At 46.6% G+C, this 27,552-nt stretch overlaps 1 protein-coding gene and 1 pseudogene across 4 annotated transcripts in view; one reads left to right on the forward strand and one right to left on the reverse strand.

Annotated features, from left to right (window-relative positions):
* Positions 1–26,660, reverse strand: part of ST8SIA5 (ST8 alpha-N-acetyl-neuraminide alpha-2,8-sialyltransferase 5) — a gene marked incomplete at both ends in the record, with an annotated part of 64,873 nt that extends 38,213 nt beyond the window's left edge. For all 3 annotated transcript variants that reach the window (XM_079717460.1, XM_079717459.1, XM_079717458.1), the window contains one exon: positions 26,530–26,660. In XM_079717460.1, the coding sequence (XP_079573586.1) occupies positions 26,530–26,660 (131 nt within the window). The remainder of the gene's footprint in view (positions 1–26,529) is intronic.
* Positions 22,289–22,717, forward strand: LOC307062077 (small ribosomal subunit protein uS12-like; annotated as a pseudogene). The gene has a single exon. The product of its transcript is annotated as a small ribosomal subunit protein uS12-like (transcript).
* Positions 26,661–27,552: the final 892 nt, after the last annotated feature.

Consider the following 27,552-nt stretch of genomic DNA (forward strand, 5'->3'; position numbering starts at 1 on the left):
AAAGCAGATGAGTAATTGCCTTAGGCCAGAGACACTGGAGCCCTGACGCCTGTGAGAAGTAAATCTATTCTCTGTGCAGGATGCGGGAAGGCTCGGGAATTCACAGCGCCGCGGGGGGGCCACTGAAGGTGGGGTTGCAGAATGGAGCCCCGGGCAGGAGAGTTGCTTCAGGTTTATAAGGAGCGTTAAACACTCCCCACCTCCACACACCCAAGTCCCCTGCCTTAAGCCCAAGCAGTCCGGACCTTCTGCCTGCCCACCCTGCAGACGGCACTCTTCATATACCGAGATAATAGGCTAAAAACAGCTGGGCTGACCTGAAAGTCAGCTTACTGAGCACGCCCAGTCCCAGCCACCCTGCCCCCAAAGGTCTGGGCATGGATGGGTTTCCCGGAGGGAACCTGACCAAGTCAAAAGAGAAGGCTACAGAGGAAAGGGCTGCTGACGCCCCATCAATCTGGCACTGCTGACATTTGGGGCTGCACAGTCCTTGCTGTGGGACTGTCCTGTGATCCTCTGGTGAGCAGCTCCTCTGGTGAGCAGCCCCCCTGGTCTCTACTCTCTGAGGCCAGCAGGTCCTCATCCTCCACCCTCCTGCTGTGATAACCAAAACTGTCTCCAGACATCGCCAAGTGTCCTCTGTTGAGACAATCGACCCCGTTAAGAACCACTGCCCAGAACACGGAGCTTCAGTGCACCTTCTAGAGACTGGCTTGCCCTTAAATGTGAATTTTAAAGTCCCGTTAAAGACCCTGGTACGTGGGGTAAACTTTAACTTTTAAGTAGAGAATAAAGCAAACAAAAATAAAACAGTTAAACCCCTAAAAATAAAGCCCTCTAATAAAGTCTCTACACTAAGGGAAATGGGGCAGCGACAGTGGTTGGAGCTGGGCTCTGGTCCACACGGATCAGCCACTAATGAGCTGAGTGACCTCAGTGAAGTCTCTACATCTCTCTAGGCCTCTATTCCCATCTTTCAAGTCGGGAGAACTGTCTCGATGTCTCCAAAGTTCTTGACCGAAAGTGTTACAGGGCTGAGCTGTGTCCTCAATGGCAACACCAGGTCACCTCCCGCCTGCGAGTCTGCCCCATTTCCAGCCAGACGCTGGGCGGAGGACGTCCTTGGGGCCCCGTGAGCAGAAGGCTGCACACATGAGGTGCTCAATCGATGCTTTTACCAAGTGACTCCGATTCTCTTCTTACACTCTCCAGCCTCCTCGGCAGAGCGGAGCTGGCCTGGGAGAGGAATAGGCACAACTCACAGGACAGAGTCCGAAGCCACAGCAAAATGCCCGTCCAGTTCTTAGTGTTCAGGGAACAGCAGCGTTCCACTTGGTTCTGGTTCAAGTTCTTTATATATTTATCTATTCATAACAAATATTATATGCATATAATACATAAATCGATCTTATATGCATTTATAAATATATTGTAAATATCTATAATATAAATACCTTTATTTATGTATCTGTTATATTTCCTTTCAAAGAGACATTTCGAGGTAATATTGCAAGGTATTTCTTAGAGAGAATTTGGGTTTGGTTTATCAGGAAGGGAAACATTTACCTACAGTGAACCAGGCCCTTCACATACATTATCTCTATTCCAACAACAGGCTAATGTGGCAAGTCCCATTTTCTGCACTTATAGGTGATGACATGTGCAGCTCAGAGAGGTTTAGTAACTTGCCCAAGGCCACAAGGCTAACAGGTGGCCAACCTAGGGTTTAAACCCAGCACTTTCTGGCTTTCTGACTGTAAAAACCTTTATTCCTAAAAGCTTGTACCAGACTGTCTATAGGCCAAGAAAACAGTAGTATTTCCACCTGCGATTTTGAAAATTAGCTGGTTCACAAGCATATTCAAGCAATTCCCAGCCCAGCACTCAGCTAGGAAGCTCACAGGCTCCTTAGAGAGAGTCCGGCCAGCGAGACTTGTGTCCACCGAGTGCACGAGGGGTGAGGGTGAGCCAGAAGCACTCTCACTCTCCCGCCCAAACTGGCCCCTGTGAGACCCGGGTGTCTCTTCACAAGACAGTCCTCCCAGGGTTGTTGAAGTGACAGACTACTAAGAAGACATCAATTATTACAATATTTAGCAGGAACTATGACACAGAAAGGTGTGCATAATAAATTCAGTGAAAAATGCAAGTTATAAAAGGGGATATGCATTAATGATCCCATTTTTGTAGGGTTTTAAACCATAAAGCTGGTTATCTTTGAAAGGAGGATTCAGGTTTATTCCTTCTTTCTGTTTAGCAACATTTTCTAATTTATCTCCAAAAAACCTGATTGTGTAAGTTTCAAAACCAATATATTTTACACAGTAATTTGAATTCTATTCCTGAGCTAAGTGTAAGAATTGTCCATTATTAGCCAACGAAACACCAGTGAGGAAAAGGTACGTGGAGATATGAAGGAGGATAACAAAGGAAAAAGAAGCTCTATTCACTCATTCATTCATTCAACAAAAATCTATTGAGCATCTACTCTGTGCCAGCAACTGTGCCGGGGCCTGGGTCAGGACCCCAAGGTGAGCAAACTCATGTTTTCTCAGTGCTTACCCTACAGCTCCAGTGATTACACAAACACACATGAAAATATTAGCAAACAAGATAAAAAATATTAGCAATCAAGTGCTACAAAGGGTCCTCTGTTTTTTATGTCTAATTTATTTTAAAAGAGAGGAAAAGATTTGAAATACATAGGGCAGAATGTTAACGTTTGTTAACATTGATAGTTCACAGTCATGACTACATGGTGTTTGTCACATCATTCTCCATCTTCTTCTTAATTTGTTCATGATAAAAATGTGTTAAAATAATTTTTAAAAACCAAAGTGCAGAACTGAAATCACTAACAGGACTTGGAGTCGGTGCAGGGAACTTCCTGGGCTGTGGCAGCCTCGAGAAATCTTTGCACCTTGCTGGTGAAACAAACATTAACGTTGCCTTAAACCTGGGGAAATACGACATGTAAAGAATTATTTAAACTGAGTTATTCAAGACTGGATTCAGATATTTTAAGGCCCTGAGCACTGAAAAGCTTAGGGTGCCACTTCACACCTTGTACTTACTTAAAGGTTCTGTGACTGTTAAAATTCAAATAGCTCCAGTCTAGATTTTCTGATTATGAAATCTGTGATAGGCTCACTGAGGCTCAGCTTTACTCTGTTGTCGCTGAGGACAGCCCAGCTTAGCTAGGTCTCCTGCTGTGTAACCCACAGTCATGTCTGTTAACCCCTGACTCTCATGGCAGTAATTCCTGCAGCCGTCAGAAGGTAGCAAAAGCGGCCCAGGCTTCCCAGAGTCAACTACCAGGGGGAGTTTCAGGGCAAAAGACAAAATCATATATTGGAGAAGCAATTTAAAAACAGACAGAAGTGCCCATGAGAGTGGTATTACCTCCATTGATAATATCCTCCAAAAATTATGAAGGATTACTAAGATGTATGGCAGTGAGTTAAAAAAATATATGTTCCAGGGAATTCCTGGCAGTCCAGTGGTTAGGACTTTGTGCTTTCATGGCTGGGGCCCCGGGTTCGATCCCTGGTTGGGGAACTAAGATCCCACAAGCTGCACAGCACAGCCAAATATATATATATATATATATATATATATATATATATATATATATATATATATATATATATATATGTTCCAGGCACCGTGATAGGTTTTTCTTATCTTGAATCCTCCCAACAGCTTGGAGGTAGGTATTATTATCCCCCCATTTCACAAATGAGGAAATCGAGGCTCATAAGATTAGATTCATAATCTGCCCGGAACCTGGAAGGAGCAGAGAAAGTATTCAAGTCCATGTCTGATCCCAAGGCCCTTGCTTCTTCCTCCCCTTTTGTCCCCATGCTTTTTACACACACACATACACACACACACACACACACACACACACACACACGACTTTTCTAATATCCAATATTCTACAAAAAGGTTTTATTGAAGTATAGTTGATGTACAATGTTATTATATAAGTTTCAGGTGTACAAAGAGTGATTCACCATTTTTAAAGGTTATATTCCATTTACAATTATTATAAAATATTGGCTGTATTCCCTGTGTTGTACAATATACCCTTGTAGCTTGTTTTATACATAATAGTTTGTACCTCTTAATCCCCTACCCTGATCTTGCCTCTCCTCTCATCCCCTCCCCACTGGTAACCACTAGTTTGTCCTCTATATCTGTGAGTCTATTTTTGTTTGGTTATAATCACTAGCTTGTTTTCTTTTTTAGCTTCCACATATAACTGGAATATCATACAGTATCTGTCATTATCCAATATTTTTAACTATTTATAAATTTATATTATTATTATTTTAAGTATTAGAGCTGCTGCCTTTGCCATCAATCATTTAGTGATAATATTTTTATATAAAACAAATCATAGACTATAGTAAAATGAAGGAGCTTGCTTAAATATCCTCTGAGATCCTCCCCCATTTTGATGGGAGACCCAGCGTCACAGACTTCTAACCTGGGACTTCCGCACTGGAGGAAGCCAGTGGAGATGGCTTATGGGGGTGGGGGTGTGGTGCATCCATAGCACTCCATTCACAGTGTATGGGTAACTGCACCACCTGCCTTTGCATACAGCAGGCCCTGGGGCCAAGTGTCAGGCAATGCCCCCTCAGATGTCGGAATCACCAGGGACGCTGAGCCAAAACAGGCTGAATCCGTGGGGTGCAGGGCACTGGGCACTGTGGACACTTGGGTTTCCTTGGGAAATCGCACCCCTGATGCCAGAGCCCAGGACTCCAGGCACTGAGTGCACAACCCAATGGGGCACTGGGCCTGCAGCCCAGATCACGCAAAAGCTGGCGGGGTGCCTCTGGATGAAATGGCATCTGCATCCTGTCCTCACAAGCCACCTCCAAGGAAGGCTGTGCCTCCTCAGGCTCTGCAGGGGGAGACTGAAGCCACTGTCATTTCTGCATTCCCCAGGTCAGAAGAGGATGGGAAGGCACCAACCTCCGAGCCTCATCTCCAGTCTTCATGCACTCCTATGCTCCCTCAGAGCTGGCTCCCTGAGAACCATGCCAGCAACACCCCTCCTCTGTTCCAGAACCTTCCAAGAATCCCCATCGCCAAAGGACAAATTCCAAACCCTCAACTCAGGGGCCCTTCCAGCAGCTGCCTGCAGCTTTGCCTGCAGCCTCGTGACCCACCATGGCATTTCAACTCTCAAGCCTTTGCCCTTGGCATTCCCACTCACCCTCATCCCATCCCCCACTTACTTGACTCCCACCCAAACTTCAAAGTCCAGCTGAAGTGTCTTCTCCTCCCTGAGCCCCCTGGCCCAGTCAGCATAAGCCTTTCGGCACCACACATTCTGCCCTGAGTCACTGGTCCCCTTTGCCTACCTCTCTGTGTGTCGTCCCTACATGCTTATAGTCCTTTCTAGAGAAGAGACGTGTATATAAACCTGATGTAAAATTGTCTTACCCAAGATCCCTTAAGCAAGCAGAGTGGGGAAAAAGGGGCTGACTCGGGTACCTTTAGGTTCTAGAACTCCAGGATCCTGAATCCCACCCTCTCCAGGGTCCCCCTTGAGGAAAATTAGAGCACGAGGTTTTCACATCCCAGGAAAGAGGAAGAAACAAGGTGGGGTGGGGGGACACACCCCAGATGGCTCACTGGGTCCAGCCCTCCTGGGGCGGGTAGAGGGGTTGTAGACACAGAGGTGTTTCTAAACTCTCACCCTCCCAGGCAGGGAGAGGCTGGATTCGAAGGGCAACTGGCTAGGGGGCCTGAACTGGCCTGGGGTGGGGTGTGAGGGGACCAGAAAAGCAGAGAAGAGGAGGCAGGGCCAGGGCTTGGACACATGCCACGTGCAGGGCTCACCTCAGAAACTGCCAGTTCCCAGTTCTCAGACACTGGAATGGCCCAACTGCGGGCCAGCCTTTGGTGGGACTTCGGGCGGCAGCAGCAGTTTGATGAGGGAGACATTCCTGGATGAGGAGGTGCTCCCTCCCACTCACACGTGCCTGCAGCTGCCTCATTCCTGCCTCCAAAGATTCCCGGATAGAGATACCCCCGGAGCTCACCCCCTTTCGCTAACTATGTGACTCCTGGCATTTCACCTCTTGAAGCTTCAGTTTCCCCACCTGTCAAAGGAGAGAAATAATCCTCGACCTAAGGATATGAACAGTCCACAAAAGCAGATATATAAATTCTAACAAATGTGTAAGAGCTTAAATCTAATAACATACAACTTAAATGCATGTAACTCAGAGTTCTCTTCCAGAGAAGACAAAGAAAGCTGCTGGAGGACCAGGTGAGAAGGAGTCTTACTTTCCACATCCATACTCTTTAGTGCTTTTTGAATCTGACACATGCAAAATCAAGGTAAATTGTGGTGTGGGTTTAATCTCACTAGTAACCAAAGACTTGCAAATGAAAGTTATGCAATTCTTTTTTTTAACCTATTGAGTTGACAAAATACATGTAATGTTAATACCTAGGGCTGCTCATTGGTGTCAATCACCTTTCAGGAAGAGAATTTGGGGATATGTATCAGAGGGTATAAGAATGTTTATACCTTCAGTCCCAATGATAACCCTTCCAGGATCCTCAGGAAATGATCGAACTTTGATCCGATAAAATAAAATTTATATTTTAAGGCAGGACAAGAAAAATTAAACATAAAATTCTCTCTGTGTGTTTGTTTGGGCCTTCTCCCTCCCTAACGTGCAGGGCGCAGCTGCAGTAATGTGCAGAGCTCCTCAAAGATGGGAGTGTCTGCTCAACCATAAAGATCAATTTTTTTTTTCTTTCTGCTGAAGCTAGCAGCGTAACTTCTTCTTTTTTTTTTTTTTTTACGGTACGCGGGCCTCTTACTGTTGTGGCCTCTCCCATTGCGGAGCACAGGCTCCGGACGTGCAGGCTCAGCGGCCATGGCTCACGGGCCCAGCCGCTCCGCGGCATGGGGGATCTTCCCGGACTGGGGCACGAACCCGTGTCCCCTGCATCGGCAGGCGGACTCTCAACCGCTGCGCCACGAGGGAAGCCCCATAACTTCTTAAAAGAATAGTGTTCTTTCCCACTTCCATTGGCGGTCATGGTGACTTGCTGTTCGCTTTGTATGTGTTTACGTGGACTATGTGAACTTTATGTAAAATATCAGTATGTCATTTTGATGTACAATCCTTTGTCTCAAAAACACATATGACTGTGCCTTCGACTTCTAACAGGTCGAACAGTTCTCAGAGCTTTCTTAGAATCTGCTTCCCTGGTTATAATCTTCAGTTTGGCTCGAATAAAATTCCCTTTTTTTCTTCTTAACTTGACAGTTAATTGAATTTTCGTCAACAGATCAGAGGGCTTTGAACCAGACACACAGTTGTCTGGAATCTTTTATGAATCAGGAAACATCCTAAATACCCAACACTGGGGAAAGGCTAAGGAACTGTGGTGCTAAATGACAGGTGTCCATGTGGCCCCCAAAGCATCCTATCTATGAAGTCATTTTAAACGGCGCAGGGAAATCATTAACTTTAAGTAAAAAATAAATAAATAAATAGAATATATGTGTAAGTTCACTATGATCTCATTTCTTTTTAAAAAAATGCTCAGAGGAGAGCCTAGGAGAAAACATTCCCTAAAGCTAATATGTCTCTGAATGTGGCATGATGAGGGATTTTTTCCCCGCTTATTTATACTTTTCTGTCCTTTCCATAAGCTCTAAAACAAACATGTATTATTTTTATAATCACATTAAAAAAGTAGAAACAATGCAAACTCAGAGCAATACAATAATAATGATAATAATAAATAACAATCATCGCAGACAACTTTATAGACCTTTGGAGGAACTTAGTAGGTCCTTAGGAAATGATGCTTGGACTTTCTCAAGTAAGAAAAAGCAGATGCAAAAGCCTTCTGGAGGGCTCCCCTGGTGGCGCAGTGGTTGAGAGTCCGCCTGCCGATTCAGGGGACATGGGTTCGTGCCCCGGTCCGGGAAGATCCCACATGCCGTGCCGCCGTGGAGCGGCTGGGCCGCTGAGCCATGGCCGCTGAGCCTGCGCGCCTGGAGCCGGTGCTCCGCAACGGGAGAGGCCACAACAGTGAGAGGCCCGCGTACCGCAAAAAAAAAGAAAATGAGGAAATGAGCCATTTCTTTCACACCAAGCTTGTCAAATAAAATGTATAACCACTCTTCTATAACTAATCAGCAAAGCACTTATGTTGTACCTCAGAGCTGACATGATATCTTTCCTTTATCCATTCATGCTATTTTTATTTCATTATATACGTATACGTGTGTGTGTGTGTGTGTATATATATATATACACATATACATATATTATTTTATTATTCTATATTTGTTGAACAGCCATGCCAGGCTGGGGTTCAACAGTGAACAAACTAGCAAAGGCCCTGCCCCAGTGACACTTAATTTTGACCAGAGGGAGACAGATAAGCTAATAGGAGACACAACACATAATGTGTCAAATGGTAAAAAGTGCTGAGGAAAAAATAAAGGGTGGCAAGGGGAATAAGGAGTCTGGGGTGAGGAGATGCTCCACATAGGGTGGTCTTCTCCCTGAGAAGGTGACATCTGAGCAGGATATGAAGTAGGTGATGAGGAAACGGGTGGATCGGGAAAAGAATGGTCCAGAAGAGGACTGGCACCTGCAGTGGCCTGAGGCATGAGCACAGTGGCTCCTTCTGGGGCTGGCAAGGGGTCCAGGGCAGGTGGCAGGTGAAGCAGCGCCACCTTTCTGCGGCCCCTCAAAGCCATCTAGGAGGGAGGTGACCAATGTCGTCTTCTGAGCAAAGAACTCAGCTGGGCCCCCAGGAGTCTGGGGGTTCGGCCTCCCCCCACCCCGGGGCTTGCAGACTGCCCTCCTCCCCTCCCACAGTCCTCCGCTGTCCCCAGGTCCACAGAAGGAGCTGGGATGGGTGCTCAGGAAGGCCCTCTTGGAGAAGGTGCAGGCCCTCCCCACCCAGCTCAGAGAGGAAGTGCCTGCCGGCTGGGAAGCCTTTGCAGGAGGATTAATGCGCATAATTATCAGGTTCCACGTACTCCCTCACCCGGTCTCCATCCTGACTCACTAGTGACTCACTTTATTTCCCTGACGGTAAGAACCTCAGGGGGAAAGGGAAGTGCGTTCATTCCCCAGGGTTTGCCTGTGGAGCCTTTCATTGGGGGCAACAGAAAAGATGCTGCAGGTGAAGCATCCTGAGTTCAGGAATGGGGGGGCGCTCCCCAGGCTGACCCCCCCATGCTCTCCACCCCCAGAGGGGAAAGAAGGCTGGTGGTGCAAGTGGTGGGCACTGGCATGGGTGGGGGTCCGCAGGCGAGTGGCAAAGGGCTGACCTCCTTGAAAGGCCCTTGGTGTCAGTGAGCCTCCTGGATGCCAAGGCCATCCATGTTTTTGAGGAAGCCTCTGGCTAAGGAGTGGCCCGCGGGGAGTCCAAGTACAGCCAGTGCCAAGGTGAAGGGAGGCGAGGGTGCACACGGGGGCACCAGCCATAGGAGGGGTCCAGAGAGAGAAACCAGATGAGCTCCAGGCACAACTCTGGGGCAACCTCGCCCCACCCCAGCCTCTGCATCACAGAGAAGCTGGGCTCCCCCCTGGCCAACCTGCAAACAGTCCTGCTCCCCTGGCTGGCGTTCCAGACCTCTACTGTCAGGGCCAGACCCAAAGAGTGGGTACCCTAGGCCATCCAAAAATGTTACAGCCCTTCCAACTACTCTTTGTCAAATCTTTGCTCAACATTTATTTCAAGCCTAAGGGGGGCCACTTTCAGGAGGAACATGGGGTACCATGGGGAGGCGCACACCAGCCCTCCAGCTTCTTCCGGGACTCAGGCTGCAGACAGCACACCACAGAGAGCAGAGTGGGGACCCCCTCCCTCCTTGGACGGCAGTAGAGTGATGGGGACATGGGGGAGGGTTCCCTCAAACACTTATCCAAGCATTCATTCCAACTACTCTCTCTGTCAAGAGCGCCCATTAATTCTATTTTCTCCATCCTATGGCAGCCCCCAGATTCTACGTGTGCAGGTGCCTCCGAGGTTAGCATCTCACACTGTTGGCCAGACCTGTGGAACCCAGTCCAGCTAAACTTCTCCAATCGTTTCATTCCTGCCCCAGCCTTGCCTCCCTCTTAATTCCTTTGGCTGTTATGGGTTGAATTGTGTCTCCCTGCCCCCCAAAAAACAAATCATATGTTGAAGTCCTAATCCCAGGGTGACCTTATTTGGAAATAGGGTTGTTGCAGATGTAATTAGTTAAATTAAGATGAGGTCACACTGGAGTACGGTGGACCCCTAATCCAATATGACCTGTTCTCTTATAAAGAAAGGGAAATTTGGACACAGACACGTGCACAGGAAAAAAACCTGTGTTAAGATGAAGGCAGAGATCTACCAGCCAAAAAATGCCCCAAATTACCAGCAAATCACCAGAAACTAGGGGAGAGGCATGGGGTTCCTTCTTCCTCTCGGCCCTCAGAAGGAACCCCCTTGCAGACACCTTGATCTTAAACTTCAGCTTCTAGAACTGTATGACAATAACATTCTGTTGTTTAAGCCCCCAGACTATGGTACAGTCAGCCCTTCGCATTGGCAGGGTCCAAGTCCACGGTTGGTTGAAGCCATGAATGTGGAATCCGCAGATACAGAGGCTGACTGTAAGGAAGCTGAGCATCTGTGGGTTTGGGTATTTGTTTCTCCCAATAACCCCAGCCCCCTCTATGCATGGCATCACACACACACCTCCTGGCTTACCTGCCCCACTTCCATCCCTCCACAGTCCAGGGCCTCGGCAGGACCTGTGGGCCCCCTCAAAAGGTCTGGCAAAGCCCAACCTGTGACAAAAGCATCTAGGCCACCCACTCATACTACCTAAGACTAAACCGAGACCAGAGAGGCCATTGGCCTCAGAGCGCCAGGGAACAAAAAGAAATGTAAAAGCCTTCAGTGACTTCCATCACCTGCTCCTCCAGCCTCAGCACCCCAGCCTGTCCCCCAGAGTATCTCCAACCCCAGTCTCTGCAACCCACTAGTTCTCCGAAGCCCACATCAAGTCCCACCTCGCTACTCACCATCCTGATTGCTGTCTCCTCTGAAACCTACAAGATTTATAGTCTTTGTCACACAATTCCAAATGTATTTATATACATACCATCTTACCTATTTTTCATGTTTGTCCCTTTCAGCGTTCTGTAAGTTCCTTAAGGACATGTAGCATACTTAATAATTCTTTTTTTTTTTTTTTTTTTAATGACATGTCAGTTTACATTATTTATTTATGTATTTATTTTTGGCCGTGTTGGGTCTTCGTTTCTGTGCGAGGGCTTTCCCTAGTTGCGGAGAGCGGGGGCCACTCTTCATCGCGGTGCACGGGCCTCTCACTGTCACGGCCTCTCTTGTTGTGGAGCACAAGCTCCAGATGCGCAGGCTTAGTAGTTGTGGCTCACGGGCCCAGCTGCTCCGCGGCATGTGGGATCTTCCCAGACCAGGGCTCGAACCCGTGTCCCCTGCATTGGCAGGCAGATTCTCAACTACTGCGCCACCAGGGAAGCCCAATAATTCTTGAGTAACATCCTTTCTCGCCCAGCACAAAGCGGAATGAGTGTTTAATGGACATGCATTGACTGTAGGGAAAAAATTGGTGTATTCTCTTTGTACGCACCATTCATTCAACAATTAATGTCTGGCTCTGTGCTAGGTCCTGGGAATTCAGAGATGAATAAAATATCTCTTACAAGGGTTTTACAAGCTGTGCAGACTTACAGAAGTTACTCATCCTCTCTGAGTATTAAATGAGGAGGATTGTATCTGTTTAACAGGATTATGGTGAAGATTAAATGAGATAATCTTCATTTAGGATTATCTGCTTAGGTCAGAGCCTCGCTCATGAACCCTTAATGAATATTAATAATTCATGTAATTACCTGATGAATCCATCACCTGTAGGTGTATGTATGTGGAGGGGGAGGTCCCTACACATAGGGTTAAGAGCTAAGTTTGAGAATTATTGGATGAGAGCCTATTAGATGAGAAGTGAATAGGCCTGGATAAGTCAAAGGGGAGAAACCAGATCCTCTAAGAGGTAAAATTTGCCTGGAAAGTACAAATACCAAAAAGAAAAAAACTAGAGAGAGATGGGTGAGGGCGAGGAGTGAGAGGCTAGCTCTGCATCCCTGAGGGACATCTGGGGAAGGGACAGGAAGCTGATTAATACCCACCACCTAGTGCAAGCTGGGCGCAGAGAGCCCAGAGCCAGGACTAGAGGGAGGCAAGCAAGGCACCCAGGGCACAAAATCGAGGACGGCCCCACCCTCCACCCTGTGCAAGCGCAGGGTCGATACCTGAGAGGGAGCCTCCTTAAACTTTGTCCCCTGGGTGCCTCGCTTGCCTCCCCCCAGTCCCAGCCCTACAAGCAGGTGCCCCATCAAAACTTGCTCTGACCAGCAAAACTGGAGCGGTTCTGCCAGCGAAGCACAGACCCCAGGCGGTGGTCAGCTCAGCCCCTTCCTCCTCTCTAGGGCGCCCTCCATCTCCACCCTGTCCCCGCTAGGCACCGTCCCCCTCCAGAGCCACCCCCCGGTAGATCCTCCAGTCCCTGTGATCCCCACCTTCTGGGGCTGTGCCTGTTTCTCCAGGCAGTCAAACAGAGGGCTTTACCCCTCGGTAGGGGGAGAGTTGGATCAGCGGTGAGAGCCTTCGAATGTGCACTTGAGACACAGCACGAAGTCAGGCTGTACTTTTCCTTGACCCAGTTTCATATCCTCAAGCTTCAGGCCTGCACCAGCCATATGCAGGCAGCCCAGATCTGCCCCCTTGAGGCACAGGAAAGAGGAAGGCTGGAGGGAAGACAGAGTATAGAGGAGTCCTGTCTACACCAGGCAGGACAAGGCAGGCCCAGCCTGGGCTCCTGCCTGCTGTCCAGTCACACAGAAGACAACAGGACAGTGCTGGGCAGCCTGTGCTAAGTACACACAGCACAAGCGCTATGAATTCAGAGCAGGGGAAGCGCACTGTGGGCTGAGAACAAAAGGAGAAGCAGGATTTGGACTGGCAGAGGGACAGGCGGGAGGCATAGCAGGTGGGAACACAGTGTGGGTAAAGGCACAGAGTCAGGACAGATGTGATGTGTATAAAAGACCCTTGGCTGGCAGGAGCGATGTTCTTCTTTAAGAGTAGGGCTTCAGGTGATCCTTTTGGGGCTTGCAAGGTGGGTTGTTCCGTCTTCACTAAAGGGGTGAGGTATAGTGGGCTCTTCACGTTTTTGGAAAAGTCACTTTAATAAAGTTTTGAGAACTCCGTTCTTTCAAAAAAAATAGTGGGGCTTCAGGCACAGGCTGATCATGGGGGTAAGACTTTTGTTTGGGGAGGGCGTAGGGGATGGAGACATTCGAGGACTTCTATTTCTGGCAAAATGGCAGGCTGAAAAGCCCTCTGTGGCAGGTGCCCCTTCAGGAATGAAGGATTTCTTCCCCACCTTCTGGGGGTGCCCAGAGTTGACAGCCCCCAGCTCTCAGTTCCCTCTGGGAACTGCCTCATGTAAGGAGAGCCAACTTGGTCAAGACCACCCTCTTCCAGAGGCAGCTGCATCCAATGACTGAAAATTCAACCCCGAGGTACAAAGGCCCAGCCTCCTCACCCTGAGGAAGGCTCAACTCAAGGAATCCTACAGGGTGGCTAAGGCCTTCTCTGGGACTGCACTGCAGCTCAATTTCTCCCCCTGCTCAATCTTATTCCTTCTCCCTTCTTCAGGTGTTGATCCCAAGAGCACATCTTAATCAACCTTCTGCATTCTAGTCTCTGGCAAAGAGTCTGCTTTCCAGGGAACCCAATCTGTAACATTTCCCACTACAAAACACTAAAATACACATAATATGTGTAAAACTCCTTCTTAAATGGATGAATAATATGGCAAGGAAAGAAGTAGTAGATGAGTTCTAAAGCCAGCGGCTGTCCTAGGGGCATCGCTCAATCCCCATGATTCATGCTTCCCTTGCAATGGCAACAGGGCCTACCCAAGATGAAGATTCTCGTTAGAAACCTCTTCCTACAGCCAGGAAAACACAAATAATCCAAAGGCAAGACAGAAAAAAAAAAAAGCAGAATACATAAAAAACACAGAATATGATGGTAGAAATAATATTCTAATATCATATGGTATTCATCAGTAAGCACAATAAACATAGATACGCTAAGCTTTCCAGGTAAAAGATAAATATTGTCAGACTAGATATAAAAACAGTAACTATATGCTGGTTACATAGACATGGAATGAAAGACATGGAAATGTTGAAAAAAAGGATAGAGACAGTCATGACAAGCAAATACTAGCCAAATGAAAGCTGTTTCACTATATTAATATTAGATAACGTCAACTTTAAGGTTCAATGTATCAATATTACTAAAAATAAACTCACTACGCTTTAATAAAAGATTCAGTTCACTAGAAATACAATTTGTCTAAACTAGTATGCATTTAGTAACATCACTTCAATATGTATAAGGTAAAAGTTGGTAAGTTGACAAGGAGAAACTGATAAATCTACTATCACAGAGGAAGATTTCTATACACATCTTTTAGAAATTGACAGAACAACTGAGCCAAAAAACAGAAAAAAAAAGGATACAGAAGATTGAAAAATTTAAAAAACAACTTGATAGAAAAGACAAGTAAGAATACTGCACCTAACAATGAGAGGATCACATTTTTTTCAAGTACACACCTAATGTTTATGAAAATCAACCACATACGAGATCACAAAGAAAATCTCAACAAATCTCAAAGAATCAGCATTATAAATACCATATTCTCTTATTATCACAATGAATTTGGGTTAAAAATTCAAGAAGATAAATAAATAAAGTAGTTGGAAATTTTAAAACATTTCTAAATTTATGAGCAAAAATAAATAAATCATGAGAGAAATTAGAAAATATTTGGAATTCAAGACAATGAAAGGGGCTTCCCTGGTGGTGTAGTGGTTAAGAATCTGCCTGCCAATGAAGGGGACAGGGGTTCGATCCCTGGTCAGGGAAGATCCCACATGCCACGGAGCAACTAGGCCCGTGTGCCACAACTACTGAGTCTGCGAGCCACAACTACTGAGCCCGCACACCACAACTACTGAAGCCCACGTGCCTAGAGCCCTTGCTCCACAACAAGAGAAGCTACCACAATGAGATGCCCACGCACCACAATGAAGAGTAGCCCCCACTCGCCGAAACTAGAGAAAGCCTGTGCACAGCAACAAAGACGCAACGCAGTCAAAATTTTTTTAATATATAAATAAATAAAAGTTTAAGACAATGAAAGTACTTCTGGTAGTTACAAGCTGTATGACCTTGAACAAATTACTTAATTTCACTGTGCCTCTGTTCCCTCACCTATAAAATGAGAATAGTAATTGCATCTATTACTTGTTGTTAGAATTCAGTGTGGTAATATATAAACCACTTGGGCTGGTACCTGGCATATGGTAAATGCAATATAACACCAAATTGCTGTTATCATCATCATCATCCCAAAACATAGGGCTTTAACTAAAGAATTATTTAGAGGAAATTTTATAACCTTAGAAGTTTACAATGGAAAATACTAAAGACTGAAAATTAAAGAGATAAGCATCCAACTTAAGAAGTTAGAAAAATAATACTAGAATAAAACCAAAGCATAAAAATTAATGAAATAGAAAGTAAAGATACAAGAGAGAAATCAACGAAGCCCGAAGCTGGCCATTTAATAAACATCAGTAAAAACATAGAAAAAGAAACAAATAAACAATGTTAGGAATAAAAAAAGTGGCCAAAACTCAGATGTAACAGAGAATATTATGAACTTTGTATGAATAAATCTGTCTTTTGAAAATTTTCTGTAAAAATATAATTTGCTAAAAAATGATTGAAGAAATATAAAAACCTGAAGTCTTGAACCATTAAAGAAACAGAATTAGTAATTTAATTTTAATAATTAGTAATTTAATTCTAATAAATTTAACAAGGAAAACATTAGGTGCTGGTGGCTATACAGGTGAATTCTGCGAAGTTTTCAAAAAATAAATGTCAAACTTCCATAAACCATTCCAGAAAACAGATAAAAGGAAACATTCCCAACTCATTTTACAAGACTGGTTTTAAAACTAGACAAAAATAGCATTTAAAAAATTCCATGCTGGCTTCCCTGGTGGGGCAGTGGTTGGGAGTCCGCCTGCCGATGCAGGGGACACGGGTTCGTGCCCCGGTCCAGGAGGATCCCACGTGCCGCGGAGCGGCTGGGCCTGTGAGCCATGGCCCCTGGGCCTGCGCGTCCGGAGCCTGTGCTTTCAACGGGAGAGGCCACAGTGGTGAGAGGCCCGCGTACCGCAACAACAACACCAAAAAAAATTACATGCCAATATCATTCAAGAACATGAGATACAATATCCTAAATAAAAATATTAGTCAATAAAATGTCACATCATATAAAACAAATAATGTACCATGAACATGGGTTTATCTCTAAAATTATAAGTTTAACATTTATTAGTACAATTTACCACATCAAAAGAGTAAAGGAGAAAAAGTCCATATCCTCCAATAGATGTAGAAAAAGCATCTGATTAAAATTAGTATCCAAACACAGTAAAACAACAAAACTTTTTAGCATACTCCACAAGGGAACCTTCTTTACCCTACTAGAGGATATCTACAAAACAAGAACAAACAAAACAAAACCAAGCACACAGACTCAATGGTGACACTTTACCATTTCCCTTAAAATCAGGATTAATGACACCATATACAAAAATTAATTCAAATGGATCAAAGACCTCAACATAAGAGCTAAAACTATAAAAACTCTTAGAAGAAAACATAGGTGTAAATCTTTGTGACATTAGATATTGTACACAGGCAATGGTTTCTTAGATATGACACCTAAAGCACAAGCAACTAATGAAAACAGTAGATGAATTGGAATTCATCAGAATTAAAACTTTCATGCTGTAAAGGACATCATCAAGAAAGTGAGGGCTTCCCTGGTGGTGCAGTGGTTGAGAGTCTGCCTGCCGATGCAGGGGACACGGGCTCGTGCCCCGGTCTGGGAGGATCCCACATGCTGCGGAGCGGCTGGGCCCGTGAGCCATGGCCGCTGAGCCTGTGCGTCCGGAGCCTGTGCGGCCACAACAGTGAGAGGCCCGCATACCGCAAAAAAAAAAAAAAAAAAAGGTATATCCATAAATTGAACATTACTCGTCAATAAACAGAAGCGAAGTACTAACTTGGGACTGACATATACACACTGCTATATTTAAAATAGATAACCAACAGGGACCTACTGTATACCATGGGAAATTCTGCTCAATATTCTGTAATAACCTAAATGGCAAAAGAACTTGAAAAAGGATACATGTATATGTATAATTGAATCACTTTACTGTACACCTGAAACTAACACAACATTGTTAATCAACTATACTCCAATATAAAATAAAAATTAAAAAAGAAGAAATGAAGAACTGACCCATGCTACAACATGGATGAACCTTGAAAATATGCTTAGTGAAATATGCCAGTCACACAGGACCACATATTGTATGTTTCCATTTATATGAAATGTCCAGAATAGACAAATCCATAGAGACAGATTAGTGTATTTATTTATTTCTAGAGCTGGGAGATATAGGGGTACTAGGGGATGATGGCTAAGGGGTACAGGGTTTCTTTTGCAGGGTGAGGAAAATGTTCTAAAATTGATTGTGATGAGGGGTGCATAACTGTGTGAATATGCTAACAGCCATTTAACTGTATACTTCAAATGGGTGAATTTTATGAATTTATAGATGGGTGGATTTATGAGTATATTTCAATATAGCGATTCTTTTTAAAAAAATTTTTTAAGGAAAAAATCAGAATTAAGGCCAGCATATTCACTATGACATTTTTATTGAACATGATGTCAAAGGTCCTAATCAGCACAGTAACATAAGAAAAATAAATTAAGGTATAAGGGTTGTAATTTCATTCTTTTACATGTAGCTGTTCAGTTTTCCCAGCAACGCTTATTGAAGAGGCTGTCTTTTCTCCATTGTACATTCTTGCCTCCTTTGTCACAGACTAGGTGACCATATGTGTGTGGGTTTATCTCTGGGCTTTCTATCCTGCTCCATTGGTCTATATTTCTGGGTTTTTGCCAGTACCATACTGTCTTGATTACTATAGCTTTGTAGTATAGTCTGAAGTCAGGGATCCTGATTTCTCCAGCTCCATTTTTCTTTCTCAAGATTGCTTTGGTTATTCAGGGTTTTGTGTTTCCAAACAAATTGTAAAATTTTCTGTTCTAGTCCTGTGAAAAATGTCATTGGTAACTTGATAGGGATTGCTTTGAATCTGTAGATTGCTTTGGGTAGTATAACCATTTTCACAATATTGATTCTTCCAATCCAAGAACATGGTATATCTCTCCATGTGTTTGTGTCATCTTTGATTTCTTTTGTCAGCATCTTATAGTTTTCTGAGTACAGGTCTTTTACCTCCTTAGGTAGGTTTATTCCTAGGTATTTTATTCTTTATGTTGCAGTGGTAAATGGGATTATTTCCTTAATTTCTCTTTCTGATCTTTCATTGTTAGTGTATAGGAATGCAAGAGGTTTCTGTGTATTAATTTTGTATTCTGTGACTTTACTACATTCATTGATTAGCTCTAATAGTTTTCTTGTGGCATCTTCAGGATTTCTATGTATAGTATCATGTCATCTGCAAACAGTGACAGTTTTACTTCACTCCCTAAAACCATACACAAAAATAAACTCAAAATGGATAAAAGACCTGAATGTAAGGTCAGACACTATAAAACCTCTTAGAAGAAAACACAGGCAGAACACTCTTTGACATAAATCGCAGCAGGATCTTTTTTGACCCACTTCCTAGAGTAATGAAAATAAAAATAAAAGTTAACAAACGGGACCTAATTAAATTTAAAAGTTTTTGCACAGCAAAGGAAACTATAAACGAGACGAAAAGACAACACTCAGAATGGGAGAAAATATTTGCAAACGAAGCAACGGACAAAGGATTAATCTCCAAAATATACAAACAGCTCATGCAGCTCAATATCAAAAAAAAAAAAGAAACCCAGTCACATAATGGGTGGAAGACCTAAACAGACATTTCTCCAAAGAAGACATACAGATGGCCAAGAAACACATGAAAAGATGATCAACATCACTAATTATTAAATGCAAATCAAAACTGCAGTGAGGTATCACCTCACACCAGTCAGAATGGCCATCATCAAAAAATCTACAAACAATAAATGCTGGAGAGGGTGTGGAGAAAAGGGAACCCTGTTATACTGTTGGTGGAAATGTAAATTGGTGCAGCCACTATGGAAAACAGTATGGAGGTTCCTTAAAAAACTAAAAATAGAACTACCATATGACCCAGCAGTCCCACTACTGGACATATACCATATTCAAAAAGACACATGCACCCTAATGTTCATAGTAGCACTATTTACAATAGCCAGGACATGGAAGCAACCTAAATGTCCATCAACAGAGGAATGGATAAAGAAGATGTGGTACATATATATAATGGAATATTACTCAGCCATAAAAAGAAACGAAGTTGAGTTATTTGTAGTGAGGTGGATGGACCTAGAGACTGTCATACAGAGTGAAGTAAGTCAGAAAGAGAAAAACAAATATCACATATTAACACATGTGGAATCTAGAAAAATGGTAGAGATGATCTTGTTTGCAAAACAGAAATAGAGACACAGACAGAGAGGAAAAAACGTATGGACAGCAAGGGGGGAAAAGGGGGGATGAATTCAGAGATTGGGATTGACATATATACACTATTGATACTATGTATAAAATAGATAACTAATGAGAACCTACTGTATAGCTCAGGGAACTCTACTCAGTGCTGTGTGGTGACCTAAATGGGAAGGAAATCCAAAAAAAGGGGATATATGTATACATATAGCTGATTCACTCTGCTGTACAGTAGAAACTAACACAGCATTGTAGAGCAACTATACTCCAATAAAAATTAATTTTTTAAAAAATGGTATGAGGGGGGCTTCCCTGGTGGCGCAGTGGTTGAGAGTCCGCCTGCCGATGCAGGGGACACGGGTTCGTGCCCCAGTCTGGGAATATCCCACATGCTGCAGAGCGGCTGGGCCCATGAGCCATGGCTGCTGAGCCTGCGCGTCCAGAGCCTGTGCTCCACAACGGGAGAGGCCACAACAGTGAGAGGCCCGCGTAATGCAAAAAAAAAAAAAAAAAAAAATGGTATGAGGGTTGTAATGAAAGGGGAAAAAAAGTCTACAAAGAAATCCCAGAAGACTCTACAGATAAATTATTATCCTTATGTGTTGATTATTATTATTATCATCAAGCTTGCTGATTATAAAATCAATATACAAAAAAATCAAATTTATTTTTTATACTAGCTACAAATGGTTAGAAAATATAATTTTTTAAGATTTTTTTTTTACAATAGCAGTAAAAACTATGTAGCTAGAGATAAATCTAGCAAAAAAATGTTCAAATTCTTTATGGAGAATTATAAAGCTCCACTGAGAGACAGTAAAGGAGGGTATTCAAGGCCCATGCCTATCTAGTCTTCCTCTGAGATTAAGTTTAAAAGGCAGGTTGCGACCAGATCACACAATGTCCTTTCTACCTTAAAAAAAACAAAAAAACAGAAACATTGCCCTTTCCTTGCCCCTCTGTTAAAGTATGAATAACTGAAGTCCTTAACACTCCAGGGATATGAGTTTATGTGACGGTGTTAGCACTAACAAAGGGAATTTGGAGCAGTGGAGGGCTCAAAGGAAGAGGGGACAATTTCCATGCCCTCATTCTAGAAAATCCTTCTTTCGGCCCTCTCCCCAACGTTCACCCCAAGACCTCCCTTGCCTCTGGTGCCAAACCCCGATTGGCCCTTTCATACCTGATCCCTCTGCAGTGCAAGTCACAGGTGCCCACTCTCTGCCTGGTGCCCTTATCCCTAGTTTCCTCAACACCCCCATCTCCTCCCTCCCCTGCACCGCTCTGCAGCTACAGCTTCCGGCCAGCTCTCCTCTCTCAAGCCCTTGGGTGCAGGCACCCCTCGAGGCTCTCCTCTATGCCCCTGCCCATCTACGCCTTTCACTCTGCTCTCTCCTGGGTGATCTCATCCAATTCCATCACACTGGCCAGTGTTTTTCTAACTAAGCGTTTTCAACCAACAGATTATAAAATCAATTCAGTGGTTTGCCTCCAGAATTTAAAAAAAAAAAATTATTGCAGTAAAATATACATAACATAAAATTTACCATTTTAACTGTTTTAAGTCTACAGTCCAGCGATATTAAGCACAGCCACATTGTGTGCAACCATCATCATCGTCTATCTCCAAAACCTTTTCATTTCCCAAACTGAAACTCTGTACTCCTTAAACACTTATTCCCTATTCCTCCACCCTGCAGCCCTTGGCAACCATTCTGCTTTCTGTCTCTATAAATTTGACTACTCATATAAGTGGAACCATACAATATTAGTCCTTTTGTGACTGGCTTATTTCACTTAGCATAACATCTTCAAGGTTTGTCCATGTTCGTCCATGCATGCATCAGAATTTCCTTTTTGTACAGTAGAAACTAACACACTTTGTAAAACAACTATACCACAATAAAAAAAAAAAAGAATTTCCTTTTTAAGGCTGAATTTATGTTTTAAATGAAGTGAAACAGAATTTTTTAATGAAGTAGAATAGAAAATACTAAAGTGAATTTCTCATAATAAGGCCAAATATTCTTTCACAAAATGCTTGTTTCAGATGGATGTGTATGTGAGTGTGTCCTGGATCCCTGGGTATAACATATTTCTTCACTGTGGATAACAATCCTAAAAGTTGGAAAAATGCTGATTTTGATGCTTGGCGACTCCAAACTCTCCATTGTTAGTCTGGCTCTTGTCCACCCACAGTTCCCGAGCTCCTTTCCAATGAGCTGCTGGAGAGTTCCAAGTGGATTGCCTTGCAGGGTCTGAGCAGATCTAGACTCGAACTTGTTACCCTCTTTGCTCTGGACAAGCTCCTTCTCACATATTTCCCACTTAGTTCTCCATAACCCGGCCCTGCCTGCCCCACCCTGCCCCCCACCTATATAGGAGGTATGAAGAATTACTCAAGTCTCCCCTGCACCTTTCTACCGTTGGTCAACCTGGGTATCTTCCCCCATCCTTCCACATTCCCACGTTCTTATGGGTCATTCCCCTGTCCTTAAGACTTCCTTCACTCTTTCGCTCAGGCCCATGGCGCCAGCAGGATGGGCAAGTGTCGCAGTCTTCGTACTGCCAGGAAGCTCCGTAGCCACCGATGAGACCAGAAGTGGCATGATAAACAGTACAAGAAAGCCCATTTGGGCACAGCCCTGAAGGCCAACCCTTTTGGGGGTGCTTCTCATGCCAAGGGAATTGTGCTTGAAAAAGTAGGGGTTGAAGCCAAACAGCCAAATTCTGCCATCAGGAAGCGTGTCAGGGTTCAACTCATCAAGAATGGCAAAAAAAGCACCGCCTTTGTACCCAGTGATGGTTGTTTGAATTTTATTGAGGAAAATGAAGTTCTGGTTGCCGGATTTGGTAGCAAAGGTCATGCTGTTGGTGACATTCCTGGAGTCTGCTTTAAGTTTGTCATAGTAGCCAATGTCTCTCTTTTGGCCTTATACAAAGGCAAGAAGGAGAGACCAAGATCATAAGTTTTGATGATCAAAGCAGGATAGTAATAAATTTCCATATGCCAAAAAAAAAAAAGACTTCCTTCAAATGCCTCCCTGCACCTTGAAGACACCCTGATTCACTATGGCTCCCTCCACATCCTTAGAGTTCCTTGTCCACACCTCCAGTGTGGCTTGTGTACGTGTTATGTGTCCTTCTGTATTCCCCATAGACTGTGAGCTCCCGAGAACCCTGGGCTGTGTCTGTCTTGCACACCATTGTGGTGTTCAGCGTGTAGGAAATCTTCATTAAGGATTTGTTCAATCAAGAGCAGATTGTGGAGCCGAGAAGCACCAAGGGCAAACTTCACAGCTCTGTTTCTTGCCTTTCCCTCCTAATCCACATACAGTGCACCTTCTCCTGTAGAGACCCTGAGCCCACTAAGCCACCTGCGCTGCCCCACCTTCCTCCTCTCCTCCTCCCTTCCCCTCCCCTCCGTCTCCCCTCCACTCCCTTTCCCGGCAGTGTCCCCTGTACAGCACAGGGAGAAGCCAGGGGCCCAAAGATAGAATGCAGACTGACTCACACCCCCACTTCCTTCGGGTGTAATCTGTCCCTGATTCTCACTGGAACAGCTGGCCCTCTTTGTGCCCCTGAGCTCTTTGTGTCACATCAAACAATGAAGGCTCTGCCGAATGCATCCACACAGCTCAGCACAGAAGCAAAGAATGGACAAATGAATCCCTGGCTCCAAAGTAGATCTGCCCCCAGCACCACGTTCTCCTCACTTCTGACCAGGCTGTGACAACAGCCTCCCCTTCTCTCCCTTTCAATGCCCCTTCCTTAGAAGACTTTGATCACATCCCTACTCTACTCAAGGACCCCATGTGGCTCCCTATGGCCTAATGAACCAAGTTCCAACTGTCCTTCCCAATCCGCAAAGCACTTCACTGAAGCCGCTGACCCAATATTACGTCTGTTCCCTCCTTCCCTACGCTGCCCCTTACGCCAGTGGGATCCACGTCTTCACTGTGTCCCTGTGATCACTACCCCTGCCCGTGTGCACGCACACACCACTTTCAATCGTTTCTTCATTACCCAATATTTTGAGAACCTACTATGTGCCAGGCACCATATTTGGCACTCAGGGTACAGCTGGGGACAAAACAGACTGAACCCCTAGCTTATGGAATTTTCATCTAGAGTAGGGTTTCTCCCCCTCAGCACTGCTGACATTTGGGACTGGATAAGTCTTTTGTCGTGGACGGGCCATGCATTGCAGCATCTTTAGCCCTATCCTTGGCCTCAGCCTGCGAGATGCCAGATGCTCTCCTCTCCCCACTGTGAAAAGCAAAAGTGTCTCCAGGCATTGCCTGGGGAACAACACTGCCCTCTATTGAGAACCACGGGCCTAGAGCAGCAGAGAGGACTTGTTACAAATCATCTGAGGAGCTTGTTAAAAAAGCAGGTTACTGGATCCCACCCCCGGAGAGAGGCCCGGGAATCTGCATTTCAATGGCCATGCAGGTGACTCTGATGCAGGCTGTTCCAGGACATCTGCTGGAGGAACACTCAAGTGTTTCTACACAGGAGACAGACCAACAATCCCATCAAGTCGATTCATTACAGTGATGAGATGTGTAGGAAACAAGATAGGGGAGCAGGTGCTATTCATGCTCCGACGTGGCAGCCGCAACCTGGTTCAGGGTTAGGACAGCCCCAGGAGCAGCTAACCAAAGGTTAAGCCAAGTGTGACAGTACAGGTAGGGTCAACCTGGGAGAGGTGCGAGGAGGCGGTGCCACATCTCCGCACCTTTGCTCCTGCCCTCTTCGGTTCCTGATGTGCACTTCCACTCACCTGCCCAAAGCTTCTCCTTCCTTCACGGGCCCACTCAGGTCAAGCCTTCTCCGGGCAGCCTTCCCTAACAGCTCCAGCCCAGTGGTGCCTCCCGCCTTAAATATTTCAACACTCATTCCTATCTCATTTGTGGCCATTGTGTTTCCCCAAGTAGACATCAAGGCCCGTGAACACCAGGACCACATCATCTTCTTTAAAGACCCCACGGCGCCCTTCCAGGATTGAATGCATGCAACTTTTGCTTGCTTGATTGGATTCATCCAGTCCCTGGAGTGAGGCCTGTGAGGCGGCCTCTGAGACTGAGGGGCTCAGGGTCTCTGTGTGAGAGGATGGGATGCAACTGGTATGCCCGCTGAGCTCCGGGCAGCTGGCACATCCACCCAAGATCAGGGAGGGCCTGCCGGGGCAAGCGCTTAGAAGCTGAGCTGCCGTTTGCCGTGGGCACGGATATTCTCCCACTGTTGACGAGACGGCAACGATCCCGGCAGCCCCGGCAGCCCCGGCAGCTCTGGGTAGGTGCCAGCAGGGGGTAGGAACACACAGCCATCCTGCTGAGGAGCAAGTGCAGCAAGCAGGCCATTTGGCACCCAGCAGGGTCATCTCTGGGGGGCAGCAGGCCCAATGGGCTCCAGCAAGCCGGGAGACTCTCTGAAAATGTCCTTTAAAGATACCAGCACCAGGCAGAGCTCGTCAGCTGCCCTCAACCAGAGAAAAACGCTCTCTGGGAAGGTCAGGAGCAGTGGCTGGTTGGAAACAAATGTCCTGGCCAAGGGGCCTCATCCTACCCAGCTCTGGGACATGGAGCGGAAAATGGCCTAACTGCTTGGCTCTCTTACTGTGAGCCAAGGCCCAGCAGCAATGTCACTCTCCCACCCCTGAGTGCCGCCCAGACTAGGGGCACAAATGACCGATGTGGAATCCAAAGGATGAAAAGAGAACAACTGTTTTATTATTTAGAAGTTTAGAGAAGACGGGATGTTTACATAGCTAGCCAGGCATTTTGTTTTCTATCAGCCTCGCTGCGGAGGGGCAGCGAGAGCAGGAAGACAACTGACAGCAAAGGAAAAACCTCCAGCAGAAAAGAGAGGTGGGTTCTTTCCAAAAGAGGCTCAGAAATGAGAGGACCCTGGGGCAGCCCTCTCCCCAAGCCCTGAAACCAGGCAGAGTAACCCGAAGCGGTTCCCCTCAGCCAGCAGGGCAGGCAGAAGAAAACGGTTGGCATTTCCGTATATTTTCCGCACACACAGGGACTGAGGCTGGGCCCGAGTTTCTGAGTGACACCTCCCACTGCTCTATCTCTTAATGGAGTTTGCCCGTGGATGAGGTGAGGGCGGGGGGAGAGCCCAGGAGGGGAGGGTTAACTTCTGCTGCAGCTCTGACCTTCTGCGTAAGGATGAGAAAGAACCATCTGTTTCAGAGGGATGAGGTTGTGAGTTTCACAGATCCAGTGGTTACTGGTTTATAAGGATTCACTATCTCTGTCGCATCGTCCTAGCCCATTATCCCCCCAACCTAACCCGGCACTCCTGCGGGGAACAATATGCTTTTTCCCCTAAGGGCCCCCACAAAAGTTCAGGACTCGAGGGGTAAGCCTATCCGATTTTGAGCCCTCCACACCCGGCAGCCTCCCCTCCAACCAAATGGCCATGCCGCTGTAGATCTGGGGACACCGATCTGACCCCTGCGGCCGCTCAGGGCATTCACATGGATTTATCGTCAGCTTGGCCGCTCCGAACTCCAACCTGTCCCCCATTTTTCACACCAGAACAAAGTTGTTGGGCGCCTCCGGCCAGCGCTGGGCAGCCGTTCTCCTCTAGCTGGGAGGAGAGATGCGCTTCGGAGCGCGGTGACCCGAACCTAACGCGGCGTTGCTCGAGGCTAAATGCAGACCCCACGGTCGCTCACCCCGGGGACGCCGAGGCGGATGCTGCGGCCGCCACCTGGGGACTCACCCGCGGGCTCCGCGCACCGCGACCCGCGCTCGGACTTTCCTACCTCTTGATGTAGTTCCTGCCATACAAGATCTGTTGCAGCAAGGTCACCAAGGCGAAGGCGCAGATGAAGATGAAGAGCAAAGTTCGGTTCCCCAACAAATCCCGGTTCGCCGAGGGGTCCGCGTAGCGCATCCTGGCGGCCGCTCGCGCACGGCGGGGCGCGGCGTGCGCCAGGCGCTTGGGGGCCCCCGCAATCACGCGCGGGGCTGCGGGGCCCCCGGGGGCGCGCGGCCCACCAGGCGCCTCTCCGCGCGGTCAGGAGGGTGGGGGACTTCTCCGGGCAAAGTTTCCGGCTGGCGCAGACGGAGCAGGGGCATCCGAGCATCGCCCGCGGCGGGGCGGCTGGCAGAACAGGGCAGGCCTCTGGGAACTCGACAGCGGCCCCGGGCCTTCCCTCCGGATGCCTTTCCCTCCCGGCCTCCGCGCCCGGCAGCCTCCGATTTCCCTGCGGAGCGGCGACGCCAGGTGCCCTGAGCGCGGGCGGCCCCTCCCGCCGAGGTGGCGGCCAATGGGGAGCGGGGCACGGGCTAGGTCCGCCTGTGCGCCCGAGAGCGCCGCACACCGCCCCCTCCGGCCGGGCTCCGGATCGGTCTTCGAGCGCAGTGCCAGGCCCTGGCGGGCCACGTCCGATCCCCGGGCCCGCAGCGAGGGAGCGCGAAGGTCGACCTTCAGTTCTGCAGATGGGAGGTAGGGGACAAAACACCCAGACTGTCTGGGTGAAGACAGGCGGGCGATGGAAAGGGGAAGGGGTGGAGCGGAAAATGCCGGGTTTGAATCGTGGAATTTAAAAAGGAGGCAGGAAGGGAAACCGCGGCTGCGGAGCTGGGCTGGCTGGAGGGGAGCGTGTGCATGCGGCGCGCAAGGCACCGAGTCACCGCCGCGGCCGCGTCCTCGCGCTCTCGGGGAGATTTCTCCGGAGAAAGCGGAGCAAGGTCAGCCGGGTAGCCCTTCAAGGACGGAGCGCGCGGCTCCTGCATGCTGATGGCCTGCGGGATCGCCCGCCCGCGTCCCGGGCGCCCCACTC

Source organism: Hyperoodon ampullatus, assembly GCF_949752795.1.
Source record: "Hyperoodon ampullatus genome assembly, chromosome: 13".
Lineage (NCBI taxonomy): Eukaryota > Metazoa > Chordata > Mammalia > Artiodactyla > Ziphiidae > Hyperoodon > Hyperoodon ampullatus.